Source organism: Ictalurus punctatus, chromosome 6, assembly GCF_001660625.3.
Source record: "Ictalurus punctatus breed USDA103 chromosome 6, Coco_2.0, whole genome shotgun sequence".
Classification (NCBI taxonomy): Eukaryota; Metazoa; Chordata; class Actinopteri; order Siluriformes; family Ictaluridae; genus Ictalurus; species Ictalurus punctatus.
Window position 1 is genome coordinate 25427293 of NC_030421.2, and position 18606 is coordinate 25445898.

Genomic DNA, 18606 nt, shown 5'->3' on the forward strand with positions numbered 1-18606 from the left:
GAACAGGTAGGACATTTTGACAGACATCTGCTTTCCTGGCCTTGCTCAGGTAAACCCTGTCAACTAATTAAAGATGCATTAAGATAAGATGGGAGCAACAGGAGGAAGCATTTGCTCTTTCCAACACACCTACCCATCTGTCCTCCTCTACACTTTCCCCCAGATCCAGTTCCTTTTTTTTTTTGGTCTTGACTTTTTCAACGACATGAAGGTTCAATGGGGGTTTGGGTTGAATCCATACGCTGTATATACACCATTAATCATACATGTTGGCAAATGCAATCATATAGTATGGAGAGTCTGGTCTGCTTAAATAAGACTTTTTAAATAAATAAATAAATAAATAAACCCTTCTTGGTCCAGCAGAGGGCGATAAATAACCAAGGTCCACTAACAGATGCTTCCAGTTTAAAAAAAAAAAAAAAACAAAAAAAAAAAACCTAGACTGATACTATTCTTATCTGTTTTCTGCTGTAGCACACTGATTCATCTCATGAAGAGTTTTCTAAGACTGAGCAAACCCAAGACGTTTAATTAATGGAGTTACAAGATAAACAGTACAATAATAAAATAATGATCATTACAAAAAAAAAAAAAAAAAAGCAGGATAGAAAAACATGGACGGATGATTGACTTAATGAGTGTACAAGCAGTAAAGTGTTGTGTGCATACGTCAAGTGCACTATGCCCAGCAGGTCCAGATTTACCAAGTACTAAATAGGCTACACGTGGCTCATTGTGGACAAGCGTTTGTTCTTAGGTGCAGATCTATCATTAATAGAGGTGATATTAGGTATTATTATTCTTATTATAATTTCTGTTGCTGTTGTTTTTTACTAATATATGGCGTCTTGGGTTATACCACACATTCAATTGCCAATAAAAAGGAACTGCACACACACACAGACACACACACTCAGAGAGAGAGAGAGAGAGAGAGAGGGATTGACTGACAGAAGAATCCACCAATCAGTGATGGCTAAGTAAACCGCAGACTAGGCTGAAGCCTGAATGACTCCACACTTCCTACATAGGCGCACTCTATTGTGCACAAAACAGTGGCTTGTACGCGCTACATAGTGCACTACATGTGAAATAGGAAGCAATTTAGATTTCATCTTTACTTTACCGTGAAACAAAACCCAAGCCTGCTTCATCGTCCTGACCTGCACACATCAGGGAAGAGAGAGAGAGAGAGAGAGCGAGAGCTGTGACCATCCAGAAGAGGATAGTGCAAAAGAAAAAGAAAAAGAACAACAAACAAAAGGCACCAAGATAGGGGATCAAGGGGTTATGGCTGGATTCCTGGTGTGGTTTTGGAACGAGAGGTTTTGGCTGCCTCATAATGTGACCTGGGCCGACTTAAAAAACACTGAGGAGTCCACGTTCCCTCAGGCGGAGGATCTGTATGTGGCGTGTCCACTGGCCTTCTTCATCTTCATCATCCGACTCGTGTTTGAGAGGTAGGCTTACCAGCACAACATCCTCACCGGAATAATGCCAGTGTGTGACGCTGAAGGTCTCAGAGTAATCGTGTGTGAGCAGTAAGAGTGGGACAGGTTCCTCTGTGTTAGGAAACACGCTGCCACATGCAGACAATGACAGCAGTGCGATATGGCCCGTTATCTCGCGAGGTCTTTTAAAGGTGTGTGAGAGAGAGCAGTACTGTACTGTACATCTGTGTGCCAGGAAACTCTGGAGAGATTTAATGTGTGCACTCTGACAAATAAGGGTACCAAACTCTACTTTTCCTTGTTGTCGTGGTGCATCTCTTGTAGCTGTATTATATATATATATATATATATATATATATATATATATATATATATATATATATATATATATATATATATATATATATATATATATTACTTTTAAAAAGCATTTAAGCTACATAATTGAACCTTTATTTGACCTTTACTAAGGTTTACTCTAAAATCTACTTAAAGATGCACTCCCAGGTACAAAATGATGTCCTCTTGAGCAGGACTTCTCAAACTTTTTTTGCAGACAGTGACCCCATTAACTGTCAATTAAATACCACACACCCCCTCCATTTATACAGATATTAGGCTCATTATTCAAACATGTACTATAATATTCCGGGTATTCGTTCAAGCCATAGAACTTTCCACCAACATGATACATACATCCCTGCTGGGGGTGGAAAAAAAACCATCAAAGAAATTCTAATGGGTTACAATACAAATACATTTACAAATGATCAGTGATTCATTAAAACCATTATTGGTCCTTAAAGAGCACCTGTTATGGTTTTGAAACGTGCCTAATTTTTTTTCAGAGTTCTCATACAATAGATTTACATGCAATCAAGGTCAAAAAACACTTTAATGTGCTCATAATTTAAACTGCAGCATCACCTTTTTCTCCTAGTCTCAAAAGCGACTCGTTCAGTCATCCGTTCTAAAGGATTCAGTCTAAACTCCTCCTTTCAGAGAGCATACTTTGCTCTGATTGGGCAGATGTCCCAGTCTGTTGTGATTAGTCTACCACTGTCAGCGTGTTTCAAAAAGGAAACGCCCACTACCATAACGAATTTCAGCTCTGTCTGTTCGCGAGCAGCCGATGAAGCCCACAGGAGGGAGTTTTTGTTACAAACCTATGTAGGTTAGTACAGGAAGTAAGTCTGGAATTACTAATGACTCGTTTCAGCTGTTCAGAATCGGTTCCTTCTTTTGCGAGTCAGTAACCCTGTTTGTCGTGCGCTTTGTTTTTTGAAACTTTGCAGGCAGTTTACATTCACAAACAGCTCTAGAACACACTACATGAAAGGTAATATTTGAAAAACCATAATAGGTGCACTTTAAAGGTATACACTAGATATAACATGCCACCAATAGAAGGCAAGAAATTAGCAGCAGATACTGTTACAGTTTCCATTAAAACCAATACAATTCCCATTATAAACATTAAAACCATCACAAATTCTATGAGGGTTTATATTGGGGTTTTTTCACCAGGGATTAGATTCATGTTGACATTATTTACTGTATAGCTTGACTCTATTTTAAGTTATTGAGGCCTCAATGAAACCCATTCCATTCAAATGACCAGTCATAAATATATTAATTTTATAATGATAGGTTGTTGTTTAGGCCCTACACTGACCTCTGATGGTCCTAGGACCCTACCTTAAGAACCACTGCCATTAACGATCCTGGCCCAGTGGCAAAGAGAAGTATATCTGAGAGTCCTTTATGTCTGAGAGTTGACTGAGAGCTTTGTTTAACTGGTCTTAGTGAAATATGTACTGCTTTTTCTTTTTCTTTGTCTACCAACCTTTAGCTGTCTCTTTGTCAGCATTATTATTGTCATTGTCATTGTCATTATTATTGTCATTCAAGGATTGTTTGACCTGGAAAGCATAACAAACCCCCACACACCTAATTTTCTGCCTTTTTTCTGACTATAGGACAAAGAGCGGTACACCTTTTGAGCAATATTTCTCTTCACATACTGTATCTGTGTTTACTTTGCAGCAGAGCATCAGAGTCACCTCTGAGCATCTAATTAAAGCTATACTTTATCTACGACCAAAGGGTGTGCACAGATGAAGATATTTATTTATGATACTGCTTCATAAATCAGTAGAACTTGCACTGACCTCATTAAATAGCAATGAATATCGTTGTGTATAAAGAATAGGTGTTCTATGGGACAGTTATACTATGTGATGTAACACATTCTTCATTCTCTGTGATCGAGCATTTGCTATAAAGTCTCTATGCGCTAACATGAATAACCTTATGTATCCTTTACCAGTCAGCATAAAAGATACACACTAGGAGTTCTTTATCCATATACTTTTATATGGATTGTAGCAAAATTAGCTTGTAGGGGAAAAGTGTTAGATGAGTATCAGTATATCTCTTATGCATTTGTCCATACATCAGTTTTCACTATGCAGTAAAATTTCTCACTCATTGAGTTATTGAGTACCGACATACTTTATGGTCACATTTTTTTCGAGGCATCATCGTTTGGCCCATACTCCATTCGCTGAGTCTCTGCTCCCTCTATTTAATCATACAGTGATGTCCATTAATATTGGCACCCTTAGTAAATATGAGCAAAGAAGGCTGTGAAAAACTGTCTTTATTGTTTAACCTTTTGATCTTTTGTTTAAAAACTTCACAAAAATACTCTGCTCTTATGGATATCAAACAATTGCAAACACAACACAGGTTTATAAAAAATCTTTGTTAAATATAGGAGTGCAACAATTATTGGCACCCCTATGGATTCATATGAGAAATATATTTGAAGTATATTCCCATTGATATTTTCAACATGACTTCCTGTTTCACAGGGGTATAAATATGAGGTAACACATAGGCCAAATTCCCTTAGTCATTCATAACAATAGGTAAGACCAAAGAATATAGCTGTGATGTGCGGCAAAAGGTTGTTGAGCTTCACAAAATGTGAAGTGGCTATAAGAACATAGCACAAGCATTGAAAATGCCCATTTCCACCATCAGGGCAATAAATAAGAAGTTCCAGTCAACTGAAAATGTTATAAATCAACCTGGAATTGGACGTGTGTCTATATTGTCTCAACGCACTGTGAAGATGATGGACAAGTTCTAGTGGCCAAAAAATCTCCAAGGATCACAACTGGAGAATTGCAGTGGTTAGTTGAGTCTTTGGTTCAGAAAGTCTCCAAAACTACAATCCGAAGTCACCTGCATCACCACAAGTTGTTTAGAAGGGTTTCAAGAAAATAGCCTCTACTCTCATCCAAAAACAAACTCAAGCGTCTTCAGTTTGACAGACACTACTACAGAACTTCAAATGGGATCGGGTTCTATGGTCAGATGAAACCAAAATAGAGCTTTTTTGGCAAAATAAACACCAGAGGTGGTTTTGGCGCACACAGAGAGGTAGCCATATAGAAAAGTCCCTCATGCCCATGGTTAAATATGGTGGTGGCTCTTTAATGTTTTCGGACTGTTTTTCTACAAGAGGCCCTGGACATTTTGTTTGGAAACATGGCATCGTGTACTCTATCAAATATCAACAGATATTAAATGAAAACTGACTGCCTCTGCCAGAAAGCTTAAAATGGGCCGTGGTTGGATCTTCCAGCAGGACAATTGTCCAAATCATACATCAAAATCAACACAAAAATGGTTTACTGACCACAAAATCAAGGTCCTGCCATGGCCATCCCAGTCCCCTATACCTATATTTAAGGTTTTGTTTTTGATAAACCTGTGTTTTTGTGCAATTGTTTGATGAGAGCAGAGTATTTCTGTGAATTTTTTAACAAAAGATCAAAAGGTTAAACAATAAAGACAATTATTTACAGCCTTCTTTGCTCATATTTACCAAGGGTGCCAATATTAGTGGAGGGCACCTTAGCACTAATATCACAGTATAGTTTTTGTTTAAGAACAAAAAAAGGACTTTCTTGTGAAATGAATGAATTTACATTAATTGCCGGATTTATCAAGAAGTCCCAAGTTGATGTAATTCTTTCTGTAGACTTTTTTTTTTTATACTGCAGCCCAGAGTTAAAGGTCCCAAAGGACCATTGATCAGGGAACTGCTGCTTAAGTCATGGGTTCTTAAACTTTTTTACTCATACTGTAAAATAAACTCCATGAACCTCCTCATTACAGATATATTTTATAGCATAACGAATTATTCAATAATTGACCTCGTTGTTTATTTTATATTAAATAATGATGTTTAATAATATTTAGAGCTGCAACAACTAATCAATAAAATCGTTAATAATTGATTATGAAAATCATTGTCAGTGAATCTCATTATTGATTAGTTGGTCTGCACATGGTACGTTACTTTTATTCCGAAAACACGCTCCGGAGAGTAAATACTAAAGTTGTCTCAAATGACGTGCTATACACTTAGACTATGCATTACGTGGTCTACAGTCTAGTGCAGCATTTCAGCAGACCCCTAATGGTCAGTGGTGTAATTGCAGGGGGTCTGTAGGAAAGTTATTAAAATATATAAATAATATTATTTTTTTTGTTGTTAAATGTGTCAAAATATATTCAAATGAGATGTTTTAAAATTAATCAATTTGGTTATTCGCAAATATCACGTTAGCTGAGCTGACGATCGTTCATTGATGGATTTATTTAAAATTTATTTACAAATGAAATGATAATTTGCAAAAACCTGTGAGTGGTAGACAAGTTCAAGTGTCGCATTGATGGATAAAATAAACAAAAGATAATTCAGAGAGTCAAATTAAATGTCACACCAACAATAAAATGTAATTGAACCTGGTATTTGTACCAATGGTATTTGAACCAATCCTTGGGGAATGACAGGTTCTACCAATCAACCAGGGGTTGCTTGGACTATAGAATTCAGTGCTTTTTGTGCATCCATAAAAGTAATACATTCATACTTTTATTTATATATATAATTTATTTTATTTTATATATATTATATTTATATTTATTCCTAAACTTTTTTTTCTTCTTTTTTTTAACCAGCAATGCACATTGGTCCAAGCTAACATTATTTATAGACATTCTTGTTCCTAGTTTAAAGCCATTCAATTCAAGTGACCAGTCAAACAGGTTAATAATGATAAGAGGTCAATAATAAATAGGCCTCTACTGTAAAAAAATAAATAAATAAATAAACAAATAATAAAACCATGAATGCTCTGGCTATGCTTCACAAACCCCCCTTCCCTGTGCCCCACTCTGAGTGGGGCACAGGGATTCAATTTACTAAAAGTCTTTTATATCCAAACACAATTGACTATGGAAAAAGTGCTAGGTGTGGAGAAGGCCTGTTATTCTTATCTATCCCTCCCACTCTTCTTGACTCCAGCTCAACTTTCCTCACGTTTTGTCCTGCACGGGTAAGTCGGACTGTGACGAAACAGACTTGTGTGTGTGTTCCCAGTGCAGACCGATACACTGCAGTTATAAATAACACCACCCACTCTTTTCCAAACACAGATTAATCGTACTGCAGGTTTAAAAAGATCTACAATGGCATGTGTTCACATTACACTATATTTATGTTCTGCATTGTGTGCTATTTTTTCACTCAAACTGTTTAAAATACTTTTCTGAATCCATTCGACAAGTCTGTGTAGACATACAAGAATGATTTACAGCACATACTTCTGCATTGAATGTATTGTGGGTTTGTTAGCAGCTACTTCCTCAACATCTGCTTTCTGATGTGCTTCATACTGCCATACTTGGTTATGTTCTTGCTCTTTACAAGGAGGAAAGCAAAATGTTTTCCATTGTATTTGTGAAATGTAAGTAGGACCAGATATTGTCTCATTGTGAATGGAGAAATGTCATCCTTCTTGCAAAGCTAGTGAGGCCTTTAAATTCAATGGAAGTGGTGTGTAGTAATGTTGATTTTTTGTGTTGGTGCTAATTTCTAACACAGATCTTCCTCTGAAACATGAACAGGTGTCTGTTGCTATGTAACAAAAATGCTTTGAATAGAAAGTCTCCCCAAAAGCATAGTCCGGATAACAATGTTGTCTTTTTGTTGTCAGGTTCATTGCAAGACCATGTGCTCTGGGACTGAAAATCCAAGCGAACGGGCCTCGGAAGGCTCAGACAAATGCTATTTTGGAGAAGGTCTTCACTGCTATCACTATGGTATGCAGAGTTTCTCATTCCTGATAGCCAGTGTAATTGCATTTTAGGGTCATCCTTCTGTCTCTTGAACAGGGCAACAAAGGATTAACCCTTTAAACATCCATATTGGTATGTAGTTATTCGTGATGAAGCATATAAGAATACAGTGCCTCATTTATTAATTGCGTGTGTAATAATTCATGGCAGATTTGCAAAAGTTTCTGTATCAATGATTTCACATGCGTACGTTGATGAATTTAAAGCAACCATAAATTACTAAGCACATTCATAGCACAGCTGATTTACATTTAGTGCTGCCAAATGAAACGCCGTAAAAGGCAAAGCTCACAGAGCTGAAAATGACCAAATGAAAACTAAACGGTGAAAGAGCACCTCCTGAGTGAGCCGTGTGCACTAAATCTTCCAGTAATGCAGCTCATCCATTGCAGATTAAACCTGCCTTCTTCGATTCATTTGTCCTAAATGAATGGTGGGTCTTATTTGTGTTCATTTATGATTTATGGTTTTTTTTTGTTTGTTTGTTTTTTTGTTGTTTTCTTTATCGCTTTCTTTTACCGTAGGTCATTAATATGAAACGACCAAGTTCCACAAAACTTTCATTAAAACTGTATGTGCAGTTGAAATACTTTTAATAAGCTTTTAAAACTTGTCAATGTAATCCATTTACACATTTGCAATAACTCGTGTTATTATACAATTTTAAGCCTCTCAATCGAACTTCACATTAGAGAGTCTTCTTATATGTAAATTTAGGATACAGGCTTTTTCCCCAAACTCACTGGATTTGAATAAATACCACATTTGTTGTGTAAATGCTCCTGCAGAAATGATGCACAAATAAATTTGTTTATATTCTGCTTGATAAATGAGGCCCACTGTTTAAGTACAAACAAGACATTCTTATGAAAGGAATGACTTCACATTTGGGTTTATTAAGAAGTCGCATGTTGACGTAATTCTTTCTGTAGACTTTTTTTTTTATACTCCAATCCAGGGTTCAAAGTCTCAGTCTCAAACGACTAGTTGATCTTCGACCTGTTGCATAAGGGATTTTATCCTTATTTTTCAAGGTTTGCTTCAAATTAACCCTTGTTAAAATGCAAGGCTTTTGGTACTATAAATAGAAATTTTTTTGACTAGTGAAAAAAGGGTTTGTTAATCTTTGTTTGTTAGGTTCTAAGGTTTGTTAGTCTTCAATGCATCCGCCCTCATCATTCTAAACTTGTTAGCTCTTACAAAAACAGTGCTACTAGTGTGTCCTTGAGTACAAGACTAACAAGATTAAACTCCCACTACAATGAATTATTCAGTCACTTCAGTGAAATGAATAGGAAACCTGTATAGTTATGTGGTATAGATTCTGATCTTTTGAATGAGCTAGAAGTTTGTAAGGAAGGAAACGTAACTCTGGTTCAGGCACACGCATCACATTGTAAACAAAAACCTGATAAGTGACGCCGTATGTAAGATGTAGATGACCTCACCCGTTTATAATCAAGTAATCTCACTCGGAGAGGAATGAAAATTTTATATCAGCCAAAAAACGTTAGCATGGCTTGGTATAAAAATATAGACCTGTGTCTGAATCTGAAAAGCCGAGGGCTGATTGCAGCGACTCACTACCTATTTCTAGATGACTGTTGTGTCTGGAAATTGAGGCCAGGTTAATGTTCGCTGTAATATGCCCCATTTTGGCTGCATGCAACACACAGTCACTCAGAGCCTTGAATATTGATGAAGGAAGAAACACACGTGAACTTTGATAAATCCCTTTAGCATTTTATGCTTATGATTTTAAATACATCTCCATTTAATGACCCTGCATTTGCTTAGGTCAGTAGCGAGTGTTATCCTTCCACAGATCCAGCGTGAAGGTAGAAGTGAGTGAGTGTGACATACCTAGGTTTATCAGTGCCAGCATTTGCTGATGTGCTAGCACTATTTTTGGCATACCAATGAAAAAAGGTTTCTTGACAAATGTTCAGCTTAATGAGCATAGACTTGGCCAGCATTAGCAGAGATCAGACAGTCAGACAGCTCGTCACTGTAGGAGCAGAGAAAATGTAGAACAGCCTCAGGCTTGCTCATTGTAACAGATATTTGCTAATTGAATATGTGAACAGGGTGTAATGGCAGTCTAGATTTGTACTGTAACGGGCAGTTTGAGAGAGAGTACAAAACACACTGACTTGAGTACTGAAACATGTAGCATGTAAAAAAAATCACCTATCTGCTGTTGCATTACTCACTAAATGGTTTCAGACTGCCTCTAGAAGCAACATCAGCACAAGAACTGTGCATCAGGAGCTTCATGAAATGGGTTAACATGGCTGTGCAGCTTCGCACAAGTCTCAGATCACCATGCACAATGCCCAGCGTCGGCTGGAGTGCTGTATAGCACGCCACCACCGGACTGGAGCCGTGGAAACATGTTCTCTGGAGTGATGAATCATGCTTCACTATCTGGCAGCCTGATGGACGAATCTGGGTTTGGCAGATGTCAGGAGAACACTACTACCGGAATGCATAGTGCCTTAGGGCAAAGTTTGTTGGAGGGATAATGATCTGGGGCTGGGCCCTTTAGATCCAGGGAAGGGTAATGTTAATACCACAGCACACAAAGACATTTTAGACAGTTGTATGCTTCCAACTTTGTGGCAGCAGTTTGGGGAAGGCCATTTCCTGTTCCAGAATGACTGTGTATCTGTGCACAAATTAAGGTCCATAAAGACCTGGTTTGATGAGGTTGGTGTGAAGTCCTGGCCTTAACCTCACTGGACATCTTTGGGGTGAATTGAAACATCGATTGCGAGCCAGGCCAACATCATGCGACATCAGTGCCTGACCTCACAAATGTTCTTTTGTCTAAATGGACACAGATTCCCACAGACACGCTCCAAAATCTTGTAGAAAGCTTTCCCAGAAGAGTGGAGGCTGTTACAGCCACAAAGGAAGGGGCCAAATCCAGGTTAACGCCCATGGTTTTGGAATGGGATGTCCAACAATCTCATATATAGGTGTTTTGGTCAGGTGTCCACATTCTTTTGGCCATATAATGTATGTCTGAATAATGTTTTATGCAAGGCCTAAATGTGAGAATTTTTTTTTTAACCCAGAGTTTATAATAGCAAGCAACCACGTGACAGCCATTTCTTATGTGATTTTGCTACACAAAGCCTTGATTCCGATGATGAGCAATGTTAAACTTAAGATTTTTGCCAATCTTATGTAATTATGACACCAATCCTATATATTGCAGGTTGTCTGATGCTCTGCAGTTCTCCACTCTCATGGGGTCATTCGCACAAGACTAGCATTAGCCACCAGCTGTCGAGTTAACAAACATAGAGACACGTCAGTTCGGGGAAATTCGGCCAAAAATGGCAGGAGAACTGTCTGTTAGTGATTCAGGAGCCTACTGCATTCTCTCTGTGACTTCTACAGGGCATGGTGTGATTCTATTAATTTTTTCTTGGTGTAGAATAAACACTAGTAGACAATTTTATTACATTTTGATCTGCATTGGTGTTGTACCTAGTGTGTTTGGTACATCGCTACAGCAAATTTGGTCAAATGTTTAAATTACATTTCAGATGACAATAAAACAGTTCTGGGTATTTTTAAGTGTTAAATTTAGTGAAGATACCTGCAGACTTGGGTACCTGCGCTAGTTTTATTGTACTTTAAAAATGAAAATGCATAATTTTAATCAACATTATGGACTTCATAACATAATTGTTGACTTATACAATTAGTTCATTGTATTATTTTTCGTAATAACATACTGTGTCGTTATTATCATGTCAGGTTATGAGGTTTAATCAAAACTAAGCCCAGCCAGGTTGAAGCTAAAACATGGCATAGTTCTGAATGGTTGTACACCAGTGCTGCTCAGTGTGTGACGTGTATTGTTTTGTCTCTCAGCATCCTGATGAAAAGAGGTTAGAGGGCTTGTCAAAGCAGCTGGACTGGGACGTGAGAACAATCCAGCGCTGGTTTCGACAGAGACGCAATCAAGAGAAACCGAGCACTCTGACCCGCTTCTGCGAGAGCATGTAAGACTCGTCATAGCATTTTTTTTTTTTTTTTTTTTTTTAAACCTGTGTAAATAGAAATGTAGCTAGCTAAGTCAGTACCAGCATGTTTTGTTTTGTTTTTCAAGCTGAAGCAGATTTGCTGTAATCCAAATGCTTTTATATGTATTCTTTCTGTTAAGACAAACTGCACTCACTGTGCTTGGCACAGTAGGAAGAGAGAAAAGTGTATTAAACCTCACGGCTGTTGGTTAAACTCTCTCCAGGAGTGCTAGAAAAACAGGGCAAGGTTTACACTCCGATGATCTTGCTTTGCCTTCACAGTAATGAAGCAGTGGGACACTGTGTTGTTTCTCTTGATATCTCTTAGTTGCAACATGCAATTCTTTGTGTTCCCGTCACCATCACCTATATTGCTCTTCCCAAATCATAGGCAATGTGTAATGCGTAAAACACTTGGGTGTGTGCTGCTATAGGAAAATAATCAACAGCGGTATGGTGTGATGCGGCGTGGTTACCATTACCATTTGAGTAGTTGATTATTTGCCTATAGCAGCACATCCTGAGGGTTTTTTATTCCTCTTACACTCCAAATATTTGCCAGCGTTTTACAATTTTTTTCATGAATTTCATTACTAAAGAATAACATGTTGTACTTTTTACTCACATATAGTTAGGTTTAATGTTAATGTTAAAGTTAGTTATTGTTATCACTTATAGCAGCTGAAACAGTCATCCCCTAACTTTTTTTTTTAAACCAAGCAAGCGCTTTTATGGACTCCTTCCATAAATATTAGATAAACGTCTCTTCTCACAAAGCTTCAACATATTAGCGATTGTTCGTTTTTTTAACACTTTTTAAAAACAAAATTTATTTGTTTATTAGTCTTAGATAATGTAATGCATCCAGCATCTATGGCCCTTTGAATTATCTGTAACTGAGACGAATAAGTGAGTTAATATAAACCTGGGATTTGAATTACAGCTAGCACTACTCTCAGAGGAGGCTTTCACACTGGAAGTTTAGTCTGAAACACAGCACGGTTTGCATGGAAAAACTACTCAGGTTGAAGCTGTCATGCGCACATGAAGCGCACCGCAGAAATGAGCCCGAGACTACATGTAGGAGGGGGTCTGAGTTTGGGTTGCACTAGAACTGTGCCACGATTCCTTTGTATGTAAACACAACTCGTTGTTCAGGAAGTAAAGTAGCCTGCACATGTCTTTTTGCCGATGAAGACATCATTAGTTTCCACAAGGTTCGTGTACCATGAGTGGCAAGGGACACAGAAGAGGTCCACTGCTGCACATAATAGCAGCAAACTAATTTAAACCAATAACTAATTTTAAAAAAATTGCATTGTGTTCTCCATGTGCGTTTGTGATAAGGTAGGATGAGCACAAATACACAGTAGTTCAATAAAATCAGGTGAGTCAGCTGCGGGGGACGACGTGAATTCAGACCGCTGCAATCATGCCCAGTGTGAAACCCACTAGAGCCGTGCTGTTATAGAAAACTAATCAACATCTTCTGACCAATCAGATTTGAGAATTAAACAGCACTATGCACGGCACGTTTGCTGTTTTTGCAACCGACAGCTGCTGTCCCTGCAGATGATGTTGAAATGTTGCACACTTCCTGACTGGATTTTAAAAACAACATACTGAAAAGTACTCTTCGGTTTGACTTGCTCATACTTCTCAAACAGCGTCATATGGCTTTATTGCTGTACGTGGATATGGCTATAAACAGTTAGGGCATCAGGCTTGGATATAATTTCCATGTAATTATTTCTTTGTCTGCAGGATGTTTGTGTGGTAAGTTGCCAAGTTGCCATCTATTGCATTTCCTCTTTTCATAACAGTAACTGAGGCAAAGTGATGGACACATTGAGGCCAGAGACAGTTGATTAGGGAAACAGGGCATACAGTTCTTCATTATCCTGCCTGCTGCATTCTCTGTCTATAGTGAAGCCTCTCTCCGTCCATAGCACTCGGAGCCATATTCTACACTGACGTGCCTCCATTCTGCATCTGTGCTTTTCTTTTTATGGCAAAGAACATTTTCTTAATTGTGAGAAAACACGGCTTCTTTTGAGTGCAATTTAGGAGAATTACATCTTGAAATTTCACTCGGCAGGAAATATCCATATAATCTTCAGTATGAGCTCCTAATTTACTCTGCACAAGTCTTCGCTTGTTCTTCACTGAGGTGATTGAGAAACAGTTAAATCGCTGCACTTAACTACAGGTTCACTTCCTCCATAGTTTAGTCATTATGTAACAGTATGTCAAAAAGGGGTGTTAAAGGGTGTTTTCACATGTAGTTCGCTCGATGCATTTTATCACGGGTGCTCATGTACTTCTGTTGTAGTTTTTTTTTTTTTTACTTTTACCCAGCATTGTAGTGCTGTGCTGTTATAGCCTCTTTCCTTCATTTTTTGATAAAACAAAAGAAACACTTTTACGTTCCTATGTGTTGACAATAGTTGGCGTTTAATGCAATTTAAGAAGTGCACAGCTCTCCTCCTGACATCCAACCCAGAGACCTGACATGATGAAAGGTTTTGTGTTGTTTTCAGCAGTGATGGAACATGGCTGCAGGTACGGCAAGCCTCCAGGTACACATGTCGAAACGAAACGCAAAGGGGACCGGGACCTCGGTGCTTTCACATATCACGAAGAAATCGAACCACAAACGGACCTACAAACGAACCATTCTCAGTTCGCACTCACCTCCAGAGGTGGTCTGGGTACGGTTCACTTTTGGGTCCTTTTAGGGGGGTCTGAGATCACTTGGTTTGTTCACATGTATACGTTGAACCGCTTCGAGAGCATTTGGAGGGCTCAAACGAACTAGGTTTGAAAACACCCAAAAATACACCAACACCAGGTTTATCAGGTACACCTACTGCACAGGTGCGATCAATATTGACATTGATAAATGGTGTGCGTATACCACGATGGAGTTGAATACTGTGATTCTGATTGGTCAGAAGGTGTTGATTTTAATGTTATAGTCTTAAAGTATAAAATTTCAAAGTTTACATTAATGCACTTGCTCTGATGTTATCGTTTCTGTACTAAAAACCTACACAGGGACTTGATTAATAACATATCTGTTTAGCACCTTCGGAAGGAGTCTCCAGGATCAGTGCTTTAGAACAGTCCGTGTTGAAGCTGTAAAGTTACAAGACATGAGAAAGTCTACTGCACAGAAGGCTATGTAATTTTTCAGTAAGATGACAAGCTGCATTTTTTTTTTTGTCTTATTATATAATTTCAAGAGAGGAAAAAGAGAGAGGCTGATGTAAGAATGATTGCTTATATGCTGTAACATGTCTAGCTTGTGTTGCTCATGTTCCACAACATGTAACATAACTATTAAAAGATAAAGCATGTGTCCTAAAGCATGTGTCCTATTAATTAAGTTTAAAAAAATTCTATTGCCATTTCTGAGGTTTAACAGGAGTAAAGCTCTTATCAATAATACCATGCCCCAGACTTCACCTGGAGTCAGAGGCACATCACACCACCCCATTGGATATTTTCTTGAAACAGGACACCCAGTCATGGTTCATTCCTTACATAGCAGTAAATGGGCTACAGTCAGTAATTGTACACCTAGAAAATGCACCTGCGACCATTAAGAATAGATATGAGGTGGGTGTACCTAATAAACTGGCAATTCAGTGTATACGTCCTCATAAGAATTGCCCTGTTCCCCCGTTCACTATGATTCTCACACCTTCTGGTCCTGTAAGTCAGAGTGAATGCCGAAGCGAGATTGGATTTCTCAACGCCTACAGAGCTGCAAGGAATAATCGAAGTTGTCATAGAAACACCATATGACTTTAGCATTCCACAGTGTGCGTGGTCAGTGTCAGATTTTTGACGGAGCGCTTAAGAGTGGAGAAAAACAGTCATAAATCATATTTCCAGTCATATTTGCATTTTCCATTCAAATATGTGCCGGTGAGACTAGCAGAGGTGTTTGTAGCATATCTGCATCCATACTTCTAGACATGTCTTAAGCACAGAGTGCTTCAGCTCAGTAACCAGTAATCATATATTAATAACCCTGATTGTACAGTACTGCAAACTCTCTCTCACTTTCTCGCGCTCTCTCACTTTCACTGTATCGCTCTCTCTCGCTCTCTTGCTTTCTCTCTCTCTCTCTCTCTCTCTCTCTCTCTCTCATACTGTTTGACTAACCTGTTGCCAAGCAACTGCCTTGACCTATCATTAAGTAAATTCTCATTTGTTTTTTTGTTTTTTTTACAATTAATCAAGATTGAACTTCAAATAGATGCATTTTAACCATTTTTGTTGTTGTTGTTGTTTTAAAGGGAACCGCTGCCCTTTTCATGTTGAAATGCCAGGATTGATTTTTTCCTTTTTCTCGACAAGAACAGACTGAACTTAAAACCCATCACACATGGCCTTTCTCACTGATGAATTCTCATTTCTTCAGTAAAACGGCTTAACCTGCTATGTACTGGGAGGGTATGTGAAACAGTAGAGCACAGATAGCATCTTGAGTAAGAATGGGAGCTTTCTGTCATGCAGTAACACCATGCGAGCTCTTGCAGTGCCTCAGCAGGAGACAGGACGTCCTCTAGCATGGACCGAGTCTGTGAATTAGATTCACGGCTGCATCCTCGTTTTCTCTGCTTCTGTGACATTGTACAAGGTCCAACTAGAATCAGATGGTTTGAATCTGAATCTGGACATGCCAAAGCATGCTAATTCAGGGACAAGACATAGGTTTGCTTTTTTTGGTGCTTGGTATTCTATTTCTAGTTATCAGACCTTGAGGTAATTGCAGAACCTTTTTTTCTCACTGCTAAGAAGAGTTATATTGATTCACTTTATTATGGTGATCTGTTTATTGTGAAGATAGAAAAAAATACACCTTTTTACTGTATTGTTCTCATAGTAGCTGTGTATTTCAAGGCCATCATTATTTGCATTGCTGTGTAACGCATGAAAAAGGTAGTAAAACAATACAAATATCCTAAAATAGCATGCTTTATTACTTATTTTTTCCTCTATGAATAATATACATACTATATCATATGGGTGGGTGATATAACATTGACGGCGTTTCTACAATACACAATATGTATCACGATATGTATTTTTAAAATATATTTAAATATCATTTTTATTAATATAAAAAATTAATGAACACTGAAAAAGAGAACAATATTTAAAAAATTGTAAACAAAAAGATCTCTTTTTTTCAGTTTCAAGTACAAAATCCTTGAAATGTAACATTAAATCACTAGCTTCCAGTCAGTTTCTAATTAATTAATTTTTTTAAATGATAAAAACATGTAACAATATCTACGAAATCTCTGAAAAATGTATTGTGACAAAATTGATCACAATATTATATCATCATATTGCCCAGCCCTACTATATCATGAAAATCTAGGAAGCAGTTTAATAAAAATTTCTTTATATGTTTATACAGTAGGGTAAACCTTACTGCTGTATATATGTGTGTTTGTATGTGTACAGTGCTTTCCACTACTATTGGCACCTTTATGATCTTTTGTTCAAAAAAATTCACAAAAATACTCTCATGGGTCTCAAACAATTGCAAACAAAACAGTTTTATCCAAAAAAGATATTTTGTTAAATATAAGTCTGCGGCAATTATTGGCACCCCTATTAATTCATATGAGAAAAATATATTTGAAGTATTTTCCCATAGATATTTTTTTTTAAAATTTAGTACACCTAGGTAACTAGGAAAAGGAAATTTTTCAACATAACTTCCTGTAACACAAAGGCCAAATTCCCTTAGTCATTCATAACAATGGGTAAGACCAAAGAATATAGCTGTGATGTGCGGCAAAAGGTTGTTGAGCTTCACAATATGGGAAGTGGTTATAAGAACATAGCACAAGCATTGAAAATGCCCATTTCCACCATCAGGGCAATAATTAAGAAGTTCCAGTCAAATGGAAATGTTATGAATCAACCTGTAATTGGACGTGTGTCTATATCGTCTCAACGCACTGTGAAGAGGATGGTTTGAGTGGCCAAAAATCTCCAAAGATTACAGCTGGAGAATTGCAGAAGTTAGTTGTGTCTTGGGGTCAGAAAGTCTTCAAAACTACAATCCGAACAAACTCGAGCATCTTCAGTTTTTCAGACACTACTGGAACTTCAAATGGGATCGGGTTCTATGGTCAGATGAAACCAAAATAGAGCTTTTTGGCAATAAACGCCAGAGTTTTGGCGCACACCGAGAGGTAGCTTTATGGAAAAGTACCTCACGCCCACAGTTAATTATGGTGGTGGCTCTTTAATGTTTTGGGACTGTTTTTCTGCGAGAGAAGCTGGACATTTTGTTAGGATACATGGCATCATGGACTCTATCAAATATCAACAGATATCAAATGAAAACCTGACTGCCTCTGCCAGAAAGCTTCAAATGGGGTGTTAAAAGTGTTGAGCTGTGCTTGAAGCTGTTGTCCTGTGGGCCACCTATCACACAAGCTGTTGACTCTCAGAAACTTGTCTTCTGATTCTGTTGTGGCTTTGGGTCTTGCCACACATCTTCCTGTCAGAGTTTCCTCCAGATTCCAAGTGCCTTTTGATGGTGTGGGAAACTGTACTCACTGACACCTTGGCTTTCTTTGCAATTTCTCAACAGGAAAGACCTACAGTTTTAAGGGTTATAAAGATCTGTCTGTCTTCCTTTGTTAATTACCTTTTTGTTACCATTATGAGAGCAATATACTACTTCCTGAAGTACAATACTGTCCAAATAATGCTTAAGATGGTGTAGTAACACTGTCTGTTCCAACACTGCTTTTATACAGAGAGTTTGTAAGTAATCAATAAAAGTTGGGACACCTGTAGGAATTATTAGCATCAAATTTCAAGGCTTAATTTACTTCCATTGCTGCAGAACAGCT

The 18606-nt window shown here is 37.9% G+C and overlaps 1 protein-coding gene across 2 annotated transcripts in view; it reads left to right on the plus strand.

Moving 5' to 3' along the window:
- Window positions 1-1134: 1134 nt before the first annotated feature.
- cers6 (ceramide synthase 6) overlaps window positions 1135-18606 on the plus strand; it is a 40041-nt gene continuing 22569 nt past the window's right edge. Inside the window, exons 1-3 of one of the 2 annotated variants that reach the window (XM_017470807.3) lie at window positions 1135-1463; window positions 7532-7637; window positions 11562-11692. In XM_017470807.3, the coding sequence (XP_017326296.1) occupies window positions 1294-1463; window positions 7532-7637; window positions 11562-11692 (407 nt within the window). In that variant the 5' untranslated portion in view covers window positions 1135-1293. The remainder of the gene's footprint in view (window positions 1464-7531; window positions 7638-11561; window positions 11693-18606) is intronic. The other variant, XM_017470808.3, reaches the window with a different exon arrangement.